General features: G+C 34.4%; 1 protein-coding gene, 1 long non-coding RNA gene and 1 pseudogene across 2 annotated transcripts; all 3 read left to right on the plus strand.

Moving 5' to 3' along the window:
- Positions 1-3,717: 3,717 nt before the first annotated feature.
- LOC131063281 (uncharacterized) lies at positions 3,718-4,935 on the plus strand. Its single transcript, XR_009371630.1, has 3 exons — positions 3,718-4,023; positions 4,304-4,676; positions 4,805-4,935. It is a non-coding gene; the product is annotated as an uncharacterized LOC131063281 (long non-coding RNA).
- Positions 4,936-13,207: 8,272 nt separating this feature from the next.
- Positions 13,208-15,485, plus strand: LOC131063280 (probable disease resistance protein At5g63020; annotated as a pseudogene).
- A 2-nt stretch (positions 15,486-15,487) lies between these two features.
- On the plus strand, positions 15,488-16,159 carry LOC131873723 (putative disease resistance protein At1g59780). Its single transcript, XM_059216909.1, has one exon. It carries the CDS (start codon positions 15,488-15,490, stop codon positions 15,902-15,904), a length of 417 nt encoding a protein of 138 aa, XP_059072892.1. The 3' UTR covers positions 15,905-16,159.
- The last annotated feature ends 7,258 nt before the right edge of the window (positions 16,160-23,417 follow it).

The raw sequence follows: 23,417 nt of genomic DNA on the forward strand, positions 1-23,417 counted from the left end.
CTTAACACCTTAATTCTAAGAAGTGTAAAATGACAATATCTAATTGTCCCCCTATCTTTTTGTTTCCTCGCAGCCATCAAAACTTCCAATTTCAATTTCTAGTGATACATATTCATTAGCAAGTGTTCGTTGTTCAGACAAATTTGGCATTAATATTTCATTGAAAATAATATCTCTACTACGAATGACATGTTTCAAAACGAGATGCTACACCCGTAGCCACATATCTCATTGCCATATTCAATAAAAATATATTTTTTGGCCTTCACATATGTGAATGAAGACCTCACGTCCATACACCTGCAAATGTCCATATAAAATTTTATTTCCCTCCCACTTCTATGAAATTTCAAAATTCAATCGAGAGCATGGACCTCAATTAAATAATACACTATTATGCTGACAGCCTCGACCCAAATTATTTTTCCTAAACCTGCACATGAGAGCATTCTATACCTTAAGACTTTTATCATTAAAGATCCTAAAACCTCATTCAAGTCTTCTCCCTTTTATTGATTCTATGACATACTAAATTTTAGATAAGATAAATAAATTAAGTAAATAATCCCTTCAAGCCATACATCTATATTGAATAGGGTTTACACAATTTTGATAATTATACTTTTCTTACCATGTTGATAATTCACCTAAATGAATTGCAATATTCTTGTTTCGGGGAACTTTATTTTCTTTATTAGGTGTTTGTTCCTTTCATTTCATTAGAAACCAAGACTTTTGATCAACTGAATGTCTAGCTTTTACCAAACAATCTCTCTTAACGATCCTTAGAATCTAAAACTTATTCTTCAAATTATTTACATAAGAGAACATATAGTAGATCAACTAGATTATGATGAAATACTACTATTAGAAAGATGAATATTGAAAATAACTCCAGCATTCCTTATGAATGCCAAGTTCTCTATTGGATTTTACATCTAGCAGGAATCTTTAATAAATACTGATATACCAATTAGTATCCATGGCTATGTTAATTTAAGCTACCAAGCAAGATCATGTCGTATTTAAGGACGAGGTAGAATTTGATAGAGATCTTAAGTACCATATTCCAAAATATTGTAAGATTTCAATAATGCAAGTTTTCACTAGTGAACAAGTGGGGTGATGCAAAGAGAGGTAAATATGGATATGCATGGTCATCCATCAACATAATGAAGGTGGATTTCAACAGTATTGAGGTAAAAAATGCTCCAATGGATATAAACGAAAGAAGAGGAAGCACAAACAATGCGATACTTTTTGATTGAATGCCACTTAGAGATGTCATCTCATGAGATATGAATGGAAGAAAGATTTACAAAATTAGACTATGTTTAAGGCTTAGAGATGTCATCCCATGAGACGTGAATGAAAGCAATATTTACAAAATTAGACTATGTTTAAGGCTTTCAAATATTTTAAGCAATGCAATTGGTAGATGCAAAGTCGAATTCCAAAGCCTATGTTTGCATTTTTTCCTTGACCATGCCTTAATGAAGGCTATGGGACAAGGTATCGACATCCCTTTATCATATTGGTAGACATATTAATCTAGTTAGATACTATAGTATGGCAGACATGAATGCAAATTGAACTCCATTTGAAACCTCTCAAGTGCAATTCAGAGGATATGAGTAGATTTAAATAGAAAGTTATATCGAAAGGCTAATTAAGAATTCTATCCCAAATCTTTCTATCAACACCCAAAGAAAATAGAGCTTAAATTATCATAGCATGTGATCAAAGCATAAAATAGAAAATATAGGATTAGTAAAGAAACATACTTGATTTACAATGCCTGCTCCAATACCATTGTCGACTCCTTAATAACATGCACAACTACTTATTGACATTCCACTTTCCCCTATGCTTCCCTTATACAAGGTAGCACAATTGTTTAAAACTATCGCTATGGCTATTTTTAAGCCTCTTAAAAAAAACTTCCTCTCATAGCAATTCATGCGATTCTCCTTCTTTATTTATGCATTTCTTCAAACTTGATTTTTGACTTTATTTTTTTTAGTTCTCTGAAAATAGACATTTCTTTAAACTCATGTTGAATAAGTTTCTTTAATTTTGTATTAGATTTAAATTAAACTATGTGCTTTAGAAAGAAACATTCACTCTTTATTTATAAGTTATTACTTTTAATTTTAAATAATAATATAATTTGCTTTAATTTTTTTAAAAGTGGTTTTTATATTTCATTTTACTATATTAAAAAAAATAAAAATTCTTTAATATTTATTAAATTTTAAATCTTCTTTTCATATATATATATATATGGAAAAAGGGTTAATTGCATAACAATAATAGACTTATTACTTGTTTTATAATAAAAATATTTATGTTACATGATGTAAAAGTAAACAACGAGTCATAATTATATATTAATCTAATAGAAGTCAAATTAAAATGGGTTGCAACATGGATGTTATAAAGTGTTTATGCTAACATCATATCACATTATCTAATAAAAATATTCACATTTCCAATTTAAAATTTAGTATCCAAATTATCGAAAGAATCAAATGCAATTTGTTTATTTAATAGTCTATTTCCTTCCATCACCAATAATGCAAAAAAAAGTAATCATATTTAAAAAAACACCTTGTCCCTATGCAATGAATGATTACCTTATATGTATTTGGATGAGATATACATATCTTCAATCATAAGAACACCAACTTTCATAAGCTTGTCCTAGACATCCATGAGATTTGTAGTGGAGTGTTTATGTGAATGGAGATGGTTATGGAGGTATTCTTGCAATGACAAATTCAAATGTCATTGATGGTGATGATGATTTGAAAATTGTATGCCTGTTTTAAGTAATTGCAAAAAACAATTGTCTGTCTATAGAGTCTCCCTCTAGAACATGAAAGTTACTTTCATATCCTTGAAAGATAAATCATAATTTTGAAAGGCAACATTAGATATAAATGATAATTGTAAATAAATCATATCACATTGTATTTAATTTATTTCTCTATTATTTAGAAAATTAAATTAGTCTTGTGTACTCGCCTCCAAATTAAAATATACTTCAAAATTATATCAAGAATCAAATACAAATCTTTTATTTAATAGTTTACTTCCTTCAACAATAAATAAAAAGAGATAATCAATTTTTTTTAAAGATCTTATCCATATTCAATGAAGTGACTACCCTATATGTGTAGAAGTGATTATCCATGTCTTCAATCATAATTACACCACTTTTGCCTTGAATTTTTTTCATCTTCTAAGTCTTCTTTTTAAGGCTTGTCCATCACACCTATGACATTATGTAATAGAATATTTATATGAATGGAAATGGTTAGGAGTATGATTGCAACAATAAATCTAAATATTATTGATAATGATGATTATTTGAAAATTACAGCTTTTTGAATATGCTTACCCCAAAAAAATACTCAAGAAGGATATGCAAATCACCTTCATTTTGAAAGCTTGTAAGACTGACCAAAAATATCTAATAACATAAATATTAAACAAACAAAACTTTAAACATCATATTCAAGTATCAAAACTAATAACAACGTTTTTATCTTTGTAACAGTTCTTTGCTTTTTTCCCTTTGCTTTTTTTCAAAATTTTAAATTTAGTTCATATCCAACCGAACGGCTACCTGGCTCGTGTGGGGGATTTGTATATCCTTATAAGCGTACCTTCCAGTGCCTTCGAATTAAATTTTTTCGTTTGTGGAGGCTCCGTTTTCGTGTGCACCTCATGCTTTACCTGCAAGGAATGTTGAGGTCCTGCACGGCAAGGGCAAGCACTAATTATTTCTCATGCATTGCAAGGAGTGCGGATAATCTCTGCCAATGTTGCTGCCAGGGCATCCAACCAATGAAGACCTGCTCAATTGGGGTTTGAAGAGCTGAACGCCGAGCTCCGTTACAGGTTCTACAGCTGCTTATCTATTTTATTCTTTTCTGCCCTTCCGCACTTGCTTTGTAAAAGAGGGGGACCGCACTTTCAACAATGCTGAAGGAGCATTTACAGGTTTCTGAATATCAGGTATGAAGAATTTTTGTTTATTTACATATATTTAAATGATCGAATTTGTTCCCTATTAGATTCGTTGTTGTAGGTATCTGGGTTTATGAGTTTTTTTTCTCTAGTCCATCGCACTGTTTTCTTTTTCATCCTCAGTTGATTTGTGGTACAAGCCTATCTTTCCTTTTCTAAGTTATGGGTATGGCTATTCTTCTTTCTATTTGTGTTCTTTGAAAATCTCTCACTAAATTTCACTGTAATTTATGGCCACTGACATTGCTTCGTTGTTTTTCTTTTCCAGAGGCTCTATTTGCGTGAGCATTTCATTGGCGATGAGGTGAAAGCGGAGGATGCGGTGCGGGCTGTGCATTCAGCAAATTTGTGAGAGCCAGCGGGCGGGGTTTAGTCTGTGCAGTGAGACATGAAAATGCTTTGGAAGAAATGTTGAGATCCTCCACGGCAAGCACGGCTTCGGGATAATCTCTGTCAATGTTGCCGCTAGCATCTGAAGAAAAGTCTTGAGTAGGGTTTGAGAAGCAGAATGCAGAGCTCATTGTAATGTCCGAACTGCAACAGCAGAGCACCAGAATTTCGGCACTCATTATTCAAATTGGGGGAACCGTCAGTCCTGTTTGCGTTCAAAGAGGGTCATCAGCAGTGCCTGCTTTCAACTGGTGCGAGGGTTTTATGATTATCCATTCTCTCTCTCTTTCTCAATATTTTGCCTAATTTTATTTTCTGTTAAATCTGGATCATTGACATTCAGATGATATATGTCTTTCGGTTCCTTTTTAATTTACAGTATTATATAGTCAGTCGATTTGTGCAACTATGAGATTGCCGATGACTTTCCGCCGCCGCCGGCCATCTCCTGCACTTGCTTTGTAAAAGAGGGAGCCCAGACTTCCAAGGATGCCAAGGGGGCATTTCCAGCTCTCTGGATATCTGGTATGAACATTTTTTGTGCATTTATATTTATTTAAATGATTGAATTCGTGATACAAGCCTATTTTTCCTTTTATAATCTATGGCTGTGGCTGTTCTTTCTATTCGTGTTCGTTAAATTTCCCTGTAATCTCTCGAAATTGCAATTTGTTTTTCAGAGTGCTAGGGTTTTACGATTATCCGTTCTCTTCTTCTTTCTCAATATTTTGGCTAATTTTATTTTTTGCTAAATCTGGATTATTTTCATTCATATGATATATGTCTTTCTGTTCCTTTTTAATTTACAGTATTAGATAGTTTCTTCTTTCTCAATATTTTGGCTAATTTACAGTATTAGATAGTTTCTTCTTTCTGTTCCTTTTTAATTTTCATTCATATGATAAATGTCTTTCTGTTCCTTTTTAATTTACAGTATTAGATAGTTTCTTCTTTCTCAATATTTTGGCTAGTTTTATTTTCTGCTAAATCTGGATCATTGGCATTCAGATTATATACGTCTTTTGTTCCTTTTTAATTTGCAGTATTAGATAATCAGCCGATTTGTACAACTTTGAGATTGCCAGGACTTTCTTTCCCTTATTAATTTGCCATTTATTGTTGCAGAAGTGTTTCTGCAACACTGATTCTTTAGTTTTTTCGCCTACGCCACTATTTTCGAAGCAGAGGACCGCGGCAAATATGAATGCCACCTTGGAATGCAGAAGAACAAATCGGGCGCCTTTGATGGGCACATGGTGCGGAACTCGGGACCGGATCAATGTGGTATGTTTTTTCAATCCTTTTTAGGATAATATATAGATAAAATAATTATCACCTGAAACAATTTATTCCTGCAAGGGAAAAGCTATCCTATGTATGCATAAGTTTGCATGATTTTCCCTTTTTATTTATATGATTCGTGTTCAAATGTACGTTACTAGTATTTGCAGAGTACAAATTCAATTTGAACTCTATGTACGTTTAGTATTTACATACAGTACAATATAATGCTAGGTTTCTCTATTTTCTTTTTATAATTTTTTTAAAAAATTATCATTTTATTTCTATATCATTATATTATCTCATTTTTTCTATTTCTCAATGTTTTTGTTTTTGTTTCTAGTGTTTTCAAGTCCATTTTCCCTTTTTTTTTCATCTTTTTTCTATTATCTCCTCTGTTTTTTTTATTTTTATTTTTCTTTTTTATTTTCATTTTCTAACATTTGCTTATTGTTTTCCCTCTTTTTATCAATGTTCTCCATCTTTTGTAAGCCCCCTCTCCATTTGTTCCTTACATTCATTTTTTTTATTTTCCTTTCTACTTTTCTTTCTTTCTTTTTCTTTTTGGCTCCTTTCTCTCTTTCATGATTTTTTTTGTCTCTGTAATTTTATTTTATGTCTCTTGATTTATCCCCTTCTTTCTCTCTTCCACCCATCCCTCAATTTTTCATTTCTTGTATCTTTTTGAGCTTGCATCTTTTATTTTTATTTTATTTTATTATATTTTTTCCTTTCTAATTGAGTGTCTTTTATTCCTTTTTATCTTTCTCTTTATTGCCATCTCCCCCTCATTCTTTATTCCTTGCATATATTTTTCTTTCATTCTTTCTCTCTCTATTTTCAGAACTTGGACCCTTCAAATCAAACCTTGCCCATTGAAAGCCTATACTCTAAACAATGAAACAATGAAACTAGAACTTGTGACACTAGACATTAAACCCTAGACTTTATACTCTATTTTGTAGAATGTGGATCATATACTCTAAATATTAGAATTTGAACATTGAGACCTAAAACATGAAGCTTAGCCCTTGGAAATTTGATCCTTGACACTAAAACTTTTGATTCAAGATTGTGCATTCTAGACTATGAAATCTCTGTGTGGAAACCTTCAAACCAAGACAAGGATTGTAAACCTAAGTATCCTACATATATGTATACAATTGACATTGTGAAATTGAAGCCAATTATTCTTGCATATAAATTTTAAGCTTCTATTTGGCTATCCTCAAATTTACAATAGATAGTGTTAGGTTTAAAGGTAAGTGCACCAAGATGGTGAACAAAAAGGGGGGTATAAGTGGCCACTTTTTTTCTTTCTGAAAATGGGTAAACCTGAACTTCAAAGAGATATTTGAAGGTCATGCACTAAAACCTAGGAGTTGAGAAAAGAATAAGAATTGTAGTGCTCTGAATCTAGTTTCTAAACTACTAAATTTTTCTTAAATTGGATAAGATTAAGAGGGTCAAACTTTTCACGCACGAAAAACTGTTCTTGATTTTTTCAAAAAAATATAACGTAGCTATTTTTGTGCGTTGCACAAAATAAATAATTAGATTTACTAGTTTTCAAAACCCTTTGGTAGGATGATAGGTTAGAGTGATATCTAGAAGTTGTGTATATTTTTGTAATTTTTTGTTGAGTATTTTTTTCTTATGATTTTTTGAAGTGACCGTATCCTGAAAATTTGGTACTTATTCGTGCGCTAGGCATAACTTGCATCAAAATAATCGAAAATGAAAACTTATTTTTTAAAAGTGTATAGAATCTAGTGTAGAACAATAATATGTAATTTATTTTGAATTTGGTCAAGTATATAAAAAGTTATTAAAAAAAATGGTAACCATATGTCTATGAGGACTGTCAAGGCACTAGTAAAGAAAATTAAAGTTTACTATGCCAATGTTGTCCAAAAATAGAAAAAATTATATAGTCAGAAAATTGAGAAGACGTGTGAGATTATGGTGGTAATTTTAGAGATACCTACTTGATCATTTGTAAATCGACGATGACAAAGTTGAGAAATCATGTTGGAAGATGAAAAAACGTGTAAAGGGACAAAAATGGGGGAAAAATGGGCTTGCAATCCTTAGGGTCATTTTCTAACTCTCTTACCAAGCCAAAACTCGCACGGGTTTTGTAAAACAAAAAGTACTATTCATAGTTCTTCATAACCTGCATGGGTTTTGAAAAACAAAAAGTACTATTCATAATTTTTCATAACCCGCACAAGTTTTGAAAAACAAAAAATATTATTCATAGTTCTACATAAACCATATGGGTTATGTAGAACTAAAACCATTATTTTGTGTTTCACAAAACCCGTACAGGTTATGAAGACATAATAATGTATGATTGTAAACTTAGCATTTACTACACATATGTAAAGACATACATATATAAATGTGTTTATGTATGTATATATGCATATATATAATTATATATACATATATTAATATAGATATATGTATATATGTTTGTATACATGCATGTCTCCTTTATTTTCCTCTCTCTCTCATCTTCATTCCCCATCACTGTATTTGTCTATTCTAAGCCCTAATTATCCTCCTTGAGTTCTATCTCATATCTCTCCCCCTCACACTTCTCTCTCTGCCGAGTCTCTCACCCTTTTCTCATTCTCATTCTCTCTCTACCTCATGTCTCTCACCCTCCCATCTCTCTCTCTCTCTCTCTCTCTCTCTCTCTCTCGCGTTATCCTATCCTATTCTCACCCTCTCCCCCTTCTCTCTCTTTCTATCCCCCTCCCTCTCCTTCTCCCACCTCTCCCTCCGCCTCTCCATAGCTTAGCCTATTCTCTCTCTCTCTCTCTCTCTCTCTCTCTTTTTCCCACTTTCTCTTTCTCTCCCTCTCCCCCTCTCCTTTTCCCAATCTCCCTCTCTCTCCTTCTCCTTTTCCTAATCGCCCTCTCTCCCTCTCCCTCCATCCCCGCCTCTCTCTCTCTCCCCCTTTGCTTTTCTGAATCTCCCTCTCTCTCCCTCTCCCTCTCCCCCTCTCATTTTCCCAATCTCTCTCTCTCTCCCTCTCCCTCTCTCCCTCTCCCTCTCCCCCTCTCATTTTCCCAATCTCCCTCTCTCTCCCTCTCCCTCTCCACCCTATCCTTATCCTATTCTCTCTCTCTCTCTCTTTCTCTCTCCCCCTCTCTATCTCACTCTCCCTCTCTTCCTATCCTCTTCTCTCTATCTATAACTCTTTGCCCCTCTCCTCCTCTCCTTTTCCCAAACTCTCTCCTCCCCCCCCTCTCTCTCACCTCCTCTCCCCCTACTCTCTCTCTCCCCCTCTCCTTTTCCTAATCTCCCTCCCTCCCCCTCTCCTTATCCTACTCTCTCTCTCTCTCTCTCTTTCCCAATCTCCTTCTCCCCCTCTCCTTTTCCTAATCTCCCTATCTCTCCCTCTCCATCCACTCTCTCTCTCTCTCTCTCTCTCTCTCTCTCTCTCTCTCTCTCTCTCTCCTCCTCTTCCCCCTCTCTTCCTATCCCCTTCTCTCTCTATCTCTAACTCTCTTCATCCCCCTCTCCTTATCCTATTCTATCCCTCTTCCTACTCCCTTCTCTCTCTCTCTCTCTCTCTCTCTCTCTCTCTCCACTTCCTATTTGGTTCCTAGTTTTATATAACCTGTATGGGTTATGCAAAACTAAGACAAAAACTTATAGTTTTGCATAACCCGCGGGTTTCTAAAAAGTATAATGTTCCTCAAAACTAGTACGGGTTTTGAGGAACTTTTCATTTTTTATTATAAAAAAATAATGTTCCTCAAAACCAGTACAGGTTTTGAGGAACTTTTGATTTTTTACTATAAAATATGGGTTTTGAGGACCTTTTTATTTTTTATTATAAAATGTAATTTTCCTCAAAACTCATACAAGTTTTGATGAACTTTTTTTTTTTTAATTATTTTTGGCTAGGCTTGGTGTTACCAAGCCTAGTGCATTTTTGAATTTCCAAAACATGCACGGGTTATGAGAAATTTCATTTTTTTTTTTGCATGTGGCCACTTTTCTGTTCACCATCTTGGTGCACTTACCCAATGACCATTGTACATGTAAAATAGACAAAAAAAACACTAATCAATCTACAAACCCCAACTAATACTTGATTTCAACATTTTCAAACAATTGTACAACTAAAAATGTGTTCAATTACCTTCTTCCCACGTTTTGGCATATTAACAAAATTAACATGAGATATTAGTATAGATAATATATTAAACATAATTTAAAAAATCTAAAATGAAATGACTTGCATATTCCATCAAAACAATACATAAAAAGGGTTGTACAAAATATGATACCGTATAGCCTTGTAGGCCAAAATCGATCACTAAGAGTGTGATGTCATCAATCTAGGACATTTGGTCCCCTATCAACACCTACAAACCAAAAATTGGACCAAGCATTAAAGATAGTTAGTATATCTTGTAAAATTTTTGAATTCAAAGTGTACTATTCTATTTTAACATGTTACAAAATTTATACCTCAGGCATTGAAGTTGCCGCTGTAGTAACTGGGGGAGGAGTATGGGATACCGCTGCTGCATCCTGAAATGCATATTATTTATCTCAATTTAAATTGATGTATAAATGAAAATCCATTTATGTAATTATAAATTTAAAGTGACTGATAAATAAAATGCTATGAATTCAAATCAACACACCTGTGTCTATCGTTGATGGCCAAATACCATGTCCATCAACTCATCTGTGAGCACGAAATCCTCAATCATGTGGGCCTGACATCTACTCTCATAAATCATGCACGAATGAGATGTGGATCCATCTGCACCGACCACATCATCTATCCCCGAGTAATTGACACACATATGTTGAATGGGCTCTTTGTCACCACCTGGAGCAACTAATGACTCATCATCCAGTATAATAGGGTGTGCTAGCGACGTCCCATGCTGGATGATGTCACCAGTCAATGTTGTGGCCGCCTAAAGAGTTTGTTGCTCCATCGACTCTTTCAGCTCTATTGGGACAACTTGATGCACCTTGGGTTTGGGTGCTAGGGGGCGACAACTTTTCGGGGCTAATAACCTACGAGCTCTAGGTCTATCTTGGGCAGAGCCACCACCTCTACCATGAAACTCTCTCATGTCAAAATAGTTTGTCCGCACATTGAGCACAAACTCATAGTATACTTTTCTCAAAAAATACAATGGCACCTCATAATTATTACAAGGTGGATCATCAAAGACCATCCACCACCTCTACCAAAAAAGATTCTTGATCTGCACATTGGTACACCAATGTATGAGAAACCTCTTTGCATTACAAGGTAACGACTGGCCAGTTTAAGGATTAAAAAAAGGGCATATATTTTTTGTTTACTAATATTTTTATTTTTTACTCCCTCATATGACAACCCATCAGCATAGTATTGACGACACCTATCCCTAAAGTTTCCCCATTTGGTAATTTGTGTGGAAACAACTATGGCACCACTAGCTAATGTTTCTAGGCTAGTGGCGAGGGATTTATGATGCTCAAGTTTGGATGTTTTCAATTTATCAATCAGTCTATTGATTTTAGGCATATTTTTCCCTAACTGATTAATTAATTGCTCCTATGTTTTAGGTGTGCGGTCAAAAGGAGGAATTGGGGGTGTATTTTGTGGGTTTTTAGGAGGTGCATTTTGTTGTGGATTAGAGGAATCTGGTTTTTGAAACAAAAAATGAAAAAACCTAATCAAAATTAATGAAATTAAATTCAAAACATAAAACAAATTGAACAAACGGGAAAGAAAGACAAAAATTTACAAAAACTAACCTTGATCCATAGTGTCTGGAGGAGAAATGTGGCACCCCATTCACGATTTGGAGAAGAAATATGGCACCCCATTTGCGGTTTGGCGGAGAAACTGAAGAAAAAATGTGGCTATCACGAGAAAATAAGACCTAGTTTTTTTTTAAAAACTTTTTTGATAGGTACAACATACGCAGTCCTTTAGGGCTTATTAGCACATACGCGCTCATTTTCTTAAAGGTAGTGCGTATGCGCACCTTTTCCTAAAAGAAGTGCGTACGCACTACCTTTTCTAGGTTCGGGAACAACAAACCTGAGCGCATACGCGATGATTTCAAATTTTATGACTGCATACGCGTTGCTTGTTTTTCCAAATTTTTTTTGGGTGGTGTCCACTTTTCTGACCACCATCTTTGTGCACATACCCATTAATCATTTAGTTTGAATATTATTTTATGGAAACAATTATGTAAATTATTTAATCTTATATTTTTTCCACTTTAATGTAGCCTAATGTTTTTCTAAAGATTTTTGATACATATACAAAATTAAATAAAATAAAAAAATTAAAATGAAGCTAAAATTTAATTAAAAAATTAGTCTCATACTATTTCATGATTCTTTTTCCCTAATACAAGAAAACACATCTTGTTAAATCAATCTACAAAAAAAAAAAATGCAAATCCCTTCCTTTGATAATAGAAGACCTACAAAAATCATGAAAATGTATTCTCATGGTCTAGAATTTGAGTAATACCTTATTAAGCTAAACATAGAACTTTGAAAGTAGGGAGACACAAATTAACATCGATGAAAATCCCACTTGTAAAGAAATCTTAGTGATGTAAAATGACCTATTTTGATGGGCCCAACTTGTGCAATTCTCTTTTCTTTTTACAATAAAAGACTTCATATACAAATCATGAAAATGTGTTCTCATTGTCTAGAATATGATTGATATCTCAATAAGCCAAACATCTAATTTTCAAAGTAGAGAGATGTAGATGAAAATCTCACTTGTAAAAAAATCTTAGTGGGATAAAATGGCCTCTTTCAATATGCCCAATTTGTAGAACATGCTTAGACTATTTCTATATGTAATCGAGAAAAGATAAATTATTCTAAACGAAATTTGGATCGAAATGAATTATAAATGAGTTTATTGGGGATCAAGTCTTGTTGTTTGCAACACTTTGACATCACAAGGGATGAGGCTGGGATCATGGCCTGAATGAATTTGACATAATGGATACCTCTTAGTCTTTGGCTCTTAACCGAAAAAGTTTCAGCCTATAAACTCGTGCCCCGTATTGAACAGAGAAAACTACTCTGTGAATGCTCTCATTAAACAAATGTAGTTGAAGACTTCATATACTTGAACCGTACTCGCAGGTCTCAAGGGAAAAAAAAATTTGGACCCACCATCGAATGTTACGAGAACATGGGAAATGGGGCATAGCATAGATGCCACGAGAAAATGCGAAATGGGGCATAGTATAGATGCCACAGAGCCAGCCACATAAGAATGTCGTTAAAAGAAGAATGATCTGGGCCATCTTTAGACCATCATTACACGGCATACTCAACATATCTTCAGCAATACAAGAGAGAGAGCGAGAGAAATGCTCCAACCACACTTATAAAACCATACGCTTATCGAGTGCTTTTGTCAGGTCTCTGTTTTGACAAGTACTCGTTATTTCTGTTTATTCGTTTGGCAAATGGACGTCTCTAACGTCCTTAATGGAGTACTTAATACAGTTGCCGGCGAAGGTATAAAGAAACTGTATAGAGAGGTTAAGAACCTAAGGAGTTTACGTAGCAATGCCGCATGCCTCCGCGAGGAGATAGATCGTGTGAAAGGCATAGGAGATGATATTAAGACTCTGTTAAGTGGGCAAGGTCGACAGCCTAAGCGAGTCGTGAGGAATTGGCTCAACACACGAGCGAATCGTCAAATCTGCTGAAGAGGTGCTTCAACAGTACGAACAAAACAAAAAGCGTCTCTTGTGTGGGTGCTGCCCTCACTGTTTGCTTATCCGAAAATCCAGTCGAAAAGTCCTTAATTCTCTAACGGATATAGATAAGCATCTGAAGACAAAGGATTCAGATTTTCCCACGAATGGAGAGCTGGGGGAGCTTCCAGGGGCGATGGTACAGCCCATGGAGAACGAGCTCGTTGGCAAATTTGTTCACGAGAAGCTGCAGGAGCTGGAGACGTGGCTGCTCAAAGATGATTCTGTTCGTGTCGTTGGAGTCTATGGAATGCCCGGCGTGGGAAAGACGTCCCTGCTTAAACACATCAACAATAATGAAAAGGTAGTCAATTTCTTTAAGCTTGTAATTTGGGTTACTGCGTCCAGAGACTCCGATATATCTGATCTCCAGAGGCGCATTTGTGAGAGAATTGAATTGCCTTGGCGACCAAATTTGAGCATTGACGAAGCAGCAGGGCTGTTGCAAACGGTTTTCAAGGAAAGGTAACTGCTGCTCATTTTGGACGATGTGTGGAAAAGAATAGATGTTTCCAAATTGGGAATTTCTACTTCTGATAATAATATAAAAGTTGTACTGACGTCCAGAGATAAAGAGGTGTGCAGGAGCATGAAAGCAGACAAGATGATTGCAATGAAGCATCTGTCGGAGGAAGATGGTTGGAGCTTTTCTGCAGGGGAACCTTCCCAGCTGGTGAGGATCAGAAAATGTATAGCGAGATTGAGCCCTTGGCCAGAAGCATTGCAAAGGAATGTAAAGGACATCCCCTAGCCATTAAGACGCTTGCTCGGACAGTGCCACATCTTCAGAGCAGTACCCCGTCCGAATGGGAATATATTCTCAAGCAGCTAAAGGCTATCGATCCCGAGTTTTATTGCATTCATGAAGAGATTGTGAAGGAGTTATTCAAGCCGCTGAAGCACAGCTACGATGCTCTGGAATCGGATGAGCTGAGGCTTTGTTTCCTGTACTTGGCTGTCTACAGAGAAGACGAGGAAATCGACGCGGATGAATTGATACAATTGTGGTTGGCTGAGGGCCTGGTGAAAAGCAGAGAGGAGGGGCGCCACGGTTTTCTCAAGACCTTGGCGAACCGATGTTTGGTTGAGATTGAAATTAAAGAAGAAAACGACCATCACATTTGGAAAGTGAAAATCCACGATGTGCTCAGAGATATGGCTGTACACGTCGCTGAGGTCGACCAGAATATCCTGTTCCGTGCAAGCCAGAGTTTAACAGAGTTTCCAAAGTCCGCAAGCGCAACATCGGTGAGGATATCAGTGATGCATAACCGTATCAGAATTCTGCCTGAAAGTGTTGATTGCGAGAAGTTAGTGACTCTGTTATTTAGCTGGAACACATTTGAGGAGGTTCCAGAGAGCTTTCTGGAGAAGCTGAATATGTTGAAGGTGCTTGATCTCAGCAACACGCCCATCAAATTCTTGCCAAATTCCATCCACCAACTGAAGCATCTCCTCTGTCTGCAGCTTTCAAATACCCAGATTAAGGTAATCCCTCATCAAACATTTGAGCTGAGTAGACTGCAGTTTCTAGATCTTTCTTTCTCCCCTCTGAAGAATATTCCGTCCATGATAAAAAAGCTGAAAAGTCTCCAAACTCTCAATTTAGCCCACTGTTATGATTTGGAGTTCGTTTCATGCGACATATCAGAGCTCACTAGTTTGGAAGAGCTTGACTTGTGGAAGTCGACAATGTTTGGAAATTCACGCGATGTAAGAGTAGGAGGAGAATCAAGGGAGGCTTCCTTGCAAGACGTATGCAAACTCCATCGTCTGAAGCATCTGCGTCTAGCTCTAAAATCCCAAATTGAGGAGAAAACAGTGGGGAATCTAGTGGAGCTTCAAGAACTTTGGCTACTTTGGATGCCCGAAGTTCGTCAGACATATCTGCCCGCTGACATGCGGGCCATGCACAGTTTGGAGAGGGTCCACCTGTATAATTGTCACATTAAGGGAACCCCTGATTTATTCCCAGAATTACAAATCTCAGGTAATTAAAGATGAAATCTTCTCAAATACTGCTCACTCTTTCTGGATTAGGGTTAGCAAGACTACCGAATTTGAGTGAAATAGAAATTGAGGAATGCCTTTTGCTGACGGAGATGGGAGAAGAATTTGGGAGGAAAGGGTGCTTTCCAAGGCTGCGCAAACTCAAACTGTGGATGTTACCTTCTCTGGAGAGTCTGTGTAGTTCCGTCGAAGAAGGGTCTCTTCCCATGTTGCAGACTTTGACTATATCCCGCTGTATGAAAGTTAAAGCACTGCCACAGGGTCTTGGTAATCTCAAGTCTCTGGAACACATCAGAGGAGAGAAAGAATGGTGGAATGAAATTAGCTGGCGAAATGAAGAAATGAAGAACCATCTTCATGCGAAGTACATGGAAATCTTAGAAATCCATGATAACTATCATGTTTAAAGTGTTGGAAGAATATTAGTAATTTCTGCACTATTCTGTCTGTTACAGACTATATATAGTCTGCAGATTTCTCTATATTTTCCCCACTATTCCTATAGCATTTATTTGTCAGTTTTTAAGCTTTTTTAAGGCTCCTCTCCTCCCTTCGTTGCTGTTCTGGAAGTTTTGGGTTTCTGTCTACACTTCTATTTATTAGAGGTGTGGTGTAATGCGTTGATCTATCGAAGTCAATAAAATCTGTCTGCGTTTTTGTTTGCTATAGCAAGCCAATCTGCTTTGTTTTCAAATTGGTATCAGAGCCAAAGGTTAGAAGTTTGTATAAGTCCGAGCCATTTGAATAACTGAGATAGCGGTGTTTTAGCAGGAGGACATTGATGCTTGTCATTGAAGTTCTTATAATTTGAATTTAATGGAAGCTGATCGCAGTATTGCAACCGTCAAGAGGAGATCAAGATCGCTGTAGCAGACTAATTCGTAGACAATGAGATCAAGCAATAATCTTTCACAGCTCCAAATCTCCATTGTCACAGGTAAAAATTCTGATTTTTGGGCATTGAAATTGAAAACCTTATTTTGTTCACAAGAATTACGGGATCTATTGTAGAAAATGGATATAGAGAACCAAAAGATCAGGCTTCATATCTAGCACTAACAAGAAATATAACAGATGAGTTTAAAGAGAACAGAAAAAATAATGCAAGAACTTTATGTTTTATCCAGCAAGTTGTGGACGAGTCAATCTTTCCTAAGATTCCAGCAGCAAAAACATCCAAGAAGGCTTGGGAAATCATAGAAACTGCATATCAGGGTACAATCATGGTTAAAGTTGTTAAGTTACAAACTCTTAGGAGAAATTTTGAGAATTTACAAATGAATGATTCAGAGTATGTAGACCAATATATGAGTCTAGTTATGAATGTTGTGAATCAGTTAAGATGTAATGGAGAAGAAATGTTGGATCAGAAGATTATAGAAATAATATTTAAGAGTTTGCCCAGGAAATTTGATTTAATAGTTGTAGCAATTGAAGAATCTAAGGATTTGGCACAATTATCAGTAGATGAATTAATGGGATCTTTATCATCACCTAAGTAAATAATAAATATAACTAAAATCACTTTTTTTTTAGAATGCTTTCAAGTTTCATGAATCATCTGACAGAGGAAGAGGAAGGTAAAGTTTTAGAGGAAGAGGTCGCGGTAGAGGTGGAAGGAGTAATTTAGACCAAGGTGAAAGGAATAAACAAGCAAATTAGTACTACAAAAATCGAGGATGTGGCAACAATCATTTTCAGCAACATTCAGAGACGTTTGATAAATCTAATATACAATTTTTTTATTGCAAAAAATATGGACATTATGTATTTTAGTGTAGAAAGAAAGGAGAGGTGAGCAAACAAAATGCTAATTATACAGAGGAATCTAATTTTCGAAGTTTATTTATAACTTACACAAAGGAATCACAAAGGAATCTAATTTTCGAAGTTTATTTATCACTTGACATGTTGCTCTAGAAAGTACTAATTAAGGATATTTGGTTTTTGGATAGCGGATATAATAATCATATGATAGAGAATAAGAAATTGTTTGCTATTCTTCATCATTCTATCAATCAAATATGAAGTAAAACTGGGAAATTATAATAAAGTGGATGTAATTGGAAAAGGAATGATAAGTGTTTTGACAAAAAATGTTGAAAAAATATTTATTCCTGATGAATCTAATTTTTCACGTGCCATGTTGCTCTAGAAAGTACTTATTAAAGATATTTGGCTTTTGGATAGTGGAAGTAGCAATCATATGATAGGGAATAAGAAATTATTTTGTATTCTTCATCATTCTATTAAATATGATACAGATGAATCTAATGTTCAAAGTTTATTTATCACGTGCTATGTTGCTCTAGAAAGTACTAATTAAGGATATTTGGCTTTTGGATAGTGGATGTAGCAATCATATGACAAAGAAAAAAAAATTGTTTGCTATTCTTCATCATTTGATTAAATATGAACTAAAATTTGTAAATGATAACAAAGTGCATGTAATTGGAAAAGGAACGAGAAGTGTTTCAACAAAAAATGTTGAAAAAAGATTTATTCTTGATGTTTATTTTGTACTTGGACTAAAACATTATTTATTTAGTGTTGGACAACTAATAGAGAAAAGGCTATAGAGTATCCTTCAAAGATACTGTGTGCATCGTACTGGATAGTTCTCTTAATGAGAGGCTCATTGCAATTGTGGAGATAATGAGAAATTGAATGTTTCCCCTACTAATTTAGTGCATCCAAGGAGAAGAGGAAGAAAATTTGAGAACAATGTATTTAAACCAATCTTGGTTATGGCATTTAAGGTATGGACATTTGTATTTTGGAGGTTTGAATTTGTTATAGAAGAAACACATGGTTAAAGGATTGCCACCAATAGAATAACTTACTAGTTCTTGTGATAGTTGCATTTTAGCCAAACAACATAGAGAGAGTTTTCAAGTAGGAGTTTCATATAGAGAAAGGACATTGCTATAAGTTGTTCATGGTGATTCATGTGGACCAATACAAACCCCCTGTCTCGGAGGTAATTTTTATTTTCTAATATTCATTGATGATTTCAGCTCCAAAAGACTTGGATATATTTTGTCAAGCAAAAGGTTGAAGCCTTTCAAAAGTTCAAGGAATTCAAAGCTATGGTGGATAAGAAAATTGGTCATTATATCAAGGTATTGAGTATAGATAGAGTAGGTGAATATATGTCTAATGAACTTTTTGGATTTTTTTAGAAATTATGAAATCAAAAGGAAGGTTATCACAAGGTGCATAACACAATAGAATGGTTTAAAAAAACAAAATAATATAACTATCATGGAGATGGCTAGAAGCATGTTGAAGGCCAAACATTAACAAAATGAACATTGGGTAGACACAGTATCATGTGCAGTGTGCATTTTAAATATAAGCCTAACAAAAAGTGTCAAGGACAAAATTCCATAAGAAGCATTGTGTACATCATTTCAAAAAAATTAGTTATGATGCATATTCACATGTTCCATCTAAATAAGAAAGATTCTTGATGATAGAGATGAAAAATATATTTTTATTATATATAGTGAAGAATCAAAAGCTTATAAATTGTTTAATCTCGTTACAAAGAAAGTGATTGTTAGCAGAGATGTAAAGTTCTAAGAAGAAGAATCATGGGATGAAAGCATTGATAAAACACTCACAATTGGAGCATCAATACTCCAATGATAACTCCAAGTAATGTTGAACAAGGTGAAAACTCTTCTCGTAATTTACACAAAGTAATGATTCTAATTCGACATGAAGATTAAAGAAAACAAGAAGCTTGAAGGAGATTTATGAGCAAAGAGAAGAAAGAGAAGGTAACTTAGATTTCTATTCAAATTTTTCTTTATTTACTCATGATATTGTATATTTTGAAAATTCTAGTAAGGAGGGATCAAAGCTATGAATGATGAGATGGCATCAATTGAGAGAAATCAAACTTGGGAGCTAGTTAGTTTACTTGAAGGTAAGGATTTCATAGGAGTTAAATAGGTTTACAAAACTAAATTTAATGCTAAAGGTAAAATTAAAACATATAAGGCAATGTTAGTAGTAAAAGGTTATACATAGCAACAAGGAATTGATTATAATGAAATATTTACTCTAGTTGTTGGACTTGATACTATTCGGAGGATTTTAGTATTATTTGCACAAAATAAATGAAAATTTTATCGCATAGATGTCAAATCAGCCTTTTGAATGGTTTTCTAGAAGAATTTTTATGTCAAACAACCACCAAGTTATGAAATTCATGGACATGAAGACAAGGTATATAGATTGAAGAAGGCTCTTTATGGTCTCAAGTAAGCACCAAGAGAATTGTATATCAGGATTGATTCATACATGATAAATAATGGATTTAATAGAAGAAGTAATGAGCCCACATTCTACACAAAAACCAATAAAGAACTTTATTTTGATCATCTATTTATGTGTTGATGATTTAATTTTCACTAGAAATTTTTTTGTAGACATATTCAAATTAGCAATGAAGGAAGAATTTGAGATGATCGATTTAGGATTGATGAGTTATTTTTGGGCATTAAAGTGGTTCAATTAGTTAAGGGAATTTTCATTTGTCAATCTAAATTTGCAAAATATATTCTAAGAAGGTTTAAAACAATGAATTGCAATATTTTACCTACACTAGTTGCTACAAGAACTGAAATTGTCAAAGAAGAAAAAGGATCTAAAGTGAACATTAAAATATTCAAATAATTAGTTGGGAGCTTGACGTATCTTATAGCTAGAAGGACAAATTTATTGCATGGATTTGTTCTAATCTCAATATTCATGAAATTAAAAAAAGAAGTTTGCATTGGCAAGTTGGAAAGAGAATAATAAAATATATGACAAGAACATAAGGATATGGGATTTTATAATCTACAACTACTATTTTTTGTTTGATAGGTTATATTGATAGTGATTTTGTAGGTAGAATTGGTGATAGAAAGAGTACTTCTCCATATGTTTTTCATTTTAGAACACATTTAGTCTTAGAGTCATCAAAGAAGCAACCCATAGTCACTCTTTAATTAGTTGAAGTAAAATATGTTGTAGCCACATCAGTAGCATGAGAAGTTATTTGGATGAAATAAATATTGATAGATCTAATTCAAGAAGAGCAAGCAGATTGATACATGATATCATTTTATCAAAGAACTGGTGAGCAATAGATAAATTTATTTGGACTTTTGTAGATCTAAAGATCAATTAACAAATATATTTACTAAGGCTTTAGTAGAAGAGAGTTTTGAACATTTAAGACAAACTTTGGGCATTATAAATATTGAATCAATTAGTGAAATAAATTAGGAGGAATTTTGGAAGAATACTATTAATTTTTGCACTATTCTATCCATTACTAACTAAATATACTCTATAGATTCCTATGTACTTTTTCTACTATCCCTCTACCATTTATTTGATAGGTTTTTAGACTTTTCTAGGATCCTCTCTATCCTTCATTGTTGTTCTAGATGTTTTTGGTTTTTGTCTCAACCTCTATTTATTAAAGGTATGATGTAATGGTTTTATCTATCAAAATCAATAAAATTTGTTTGTGTTTATTTTTGTTGTAGCAAACCATTCTAGTTGGTTTTTATTAACCGATAGTTTTCCTAGAAGTAAGAACCATGAAGTAAATTTTTTCAATGAGTTATAGGCTATTTATTTTGCAAATTATTGCTTGTGTTTAATTATGTAATAAAAAACTTTATAATGTAAATTTTTAATGGAGTTTGTACGTATAAGATCATGTTGTAAGGGATTACTATTGGGAATATTTTGAGATCATGGATATTTTTTATTTTGAAAATTTAATTAGTTACATCAAAGGAAATCCCTCTATGAAGTTGAACAAGTTCAATCCCTAGATCAACAACTAAACCTATTGGAAAAGGGATGTAAGATGATGAAAGATATATCTATCGTTCATTTTCACTATACTCAAAATTTGTAGATTAATTATTTTGTGTGGGATCTCTAACACAACTACATGATGAATGATTGTTATTGTTGATCTTGATGACCTAGATTTCTATTAAAAAACGTTATGACTTTTATTTTCATTTTAATATAGAAAGAGAAAGCTTTGAAGAGTTTAATTTCACTCCACTTTCGTGAAAGAAAAATCAAAAGAACCTATAGTGTAAATGTACTCGATATTTACATTGACTCGACATTTACCATTTATTATTGTTTCTTTGCCATTTGGAAAATGGACATTAATTTTACTTTTTTGTCATCTCTAATTGTTCATTTTTAACAAGATCAATGTCTTTTGAGGGTATCATGGCTATAGGGTCAAGAGGAGTATCCCTCATCGACAATAACAACAACAACAACAACAACAACCTTTTCCACTATAACTTCCAACCCAGATAAGAAAAGCATGCAAATTTGATAATGATGACTAGAGTGTAACACCAATATGCTCAAATTTTACAATAAAATCCACTAAAACGTACCTCCAAGAACATAGGGCCGTTATCATTTCTACTCCATTCAAGGCCAACTAATGTTAGATCATGCTCAGGGTACCTTGAAAAGTTTGGGAGAAAATACAGAGGATAATTTCATTGGCAATCAGAGCCCCCACTTTAGGATGTCTACTATGTTAGTATTTTAGATATGTTGATATGGTTTTGTCATGGATGTCAACACCTATCATCACTTGTCAACACTTATCATCACTTGGAGATCTTTGGTTATGTTCACCGGCAAGTCAGAGACTTATGCACAGTCACCGGTATTTGGTTCACCGACAGATTATATTGTTCATCGGCACTTGGAATGACTTGGAGACTACTTGGTTGTGTCAAAGACATTATTTGATCACTTGGTTTTGGCGATTTGGTTATTTTTTTATTCGGGTTTGCATATTTTTTGTTACCAGCAAATAAGTCCAGGATATGCACCGACATGCATATCTATTTCAGATCAGCATGACATGTTATGGAGATGATTTGTTATTATTGTAAATGCATTTGAGTAGACATCATGCATTGGATATTGATTTACTTGTAATTGATTTTATTGTAATATCTTTTCGTGAGCCGACCTATTCAATTGGTCTTAGGTTATGGTATAAATGTAAGATCTCATTTGTGAGATTGATATGCAATTGGGAAAAGAATTGTGATAAGGTATATGCGAAAATAAGCAGAGCTATACACGCAGACATCATTTGAAGGTTGAAGGAAGGTTTTTGTGCAGGCAATCAAAGCTAAACCGGTACTGCAATTAACTGATAAAACTGTCTAACGACATAAAGTTTGGTTTACCAGCATTAAGCATTAAGTTTTGGTTAAGTTAATTTTGGTTGAATTTATTGGACAACTGATTCACCCCCCCCCCCTCTCAGTTGTCTCTGGGACCTAACAATTGGTATTAGAGCATAGTCCTCTTTTTGCAGAAGTTTAACAGCTTGAGGAGATCCAATGTCTTCTAACTATTTCAGGAAGGATAGTCTGAAACTTGATGGAACTAACTATGGCATATGGAAGATCAGGATGGAGACACATCTGAATTGCATTCAAAAGGACATATGAGATGTTACAAAGAATGGCTATATTGCCCCTACTCAAGGTCAACCTAATCCACCTACCTTGGTTAAAGATGAAGAAAATGATTGCAAAGCAAGAGAAGCACTTTTGAGCGCATTATCAGATCAACAAGTAATGAGATTGTCAGACAGATCTACTGCTAAAGCTATTTGGGACAAACTGGAAATATTGAATGAAGGAGATTCCATAGTCAAAATTGCAAAACTTGAATGCTTTCGGGTCATGTATGAAAGTCTGAAAATGGAAGAAGAAGAAAGAAATTATTCTTTTATGGAAAGAGTAAATGAAATTGTTTTGGGTATACAATATTGTGGAGGAACCTTAAGTGAAGATGAGATTGTTTCTAAAGTTTTAAGAGCTTTGCCACCAACATATAAAATGAAAG

This window comes from Cryptomeria japonica, chromosome 2 (assembly GCF_030272615.1).
Source record: "Cryptomeria japonica chromosome 2, Sugi_1.0, whole genome shotgun sequence".
In the NCBI taxonomy this organism is placed as follows: Eukaryota; Viridiplantae; Streptophyta; class Pinopsida; order Cupressales; family Cupressaceae; genus Cryptomeria; species Cryptomeria japonica.

Bases quoted from the DNA above. Each gene is read 5' to 3' on its own strand.
- LOC131873723 (XM_059216909.1), top strand. From the start codon at position 15,488: ATGAAATCTTCTCAAATACTGCTCACTCTTTCTGGATTAGGGTTAGCA.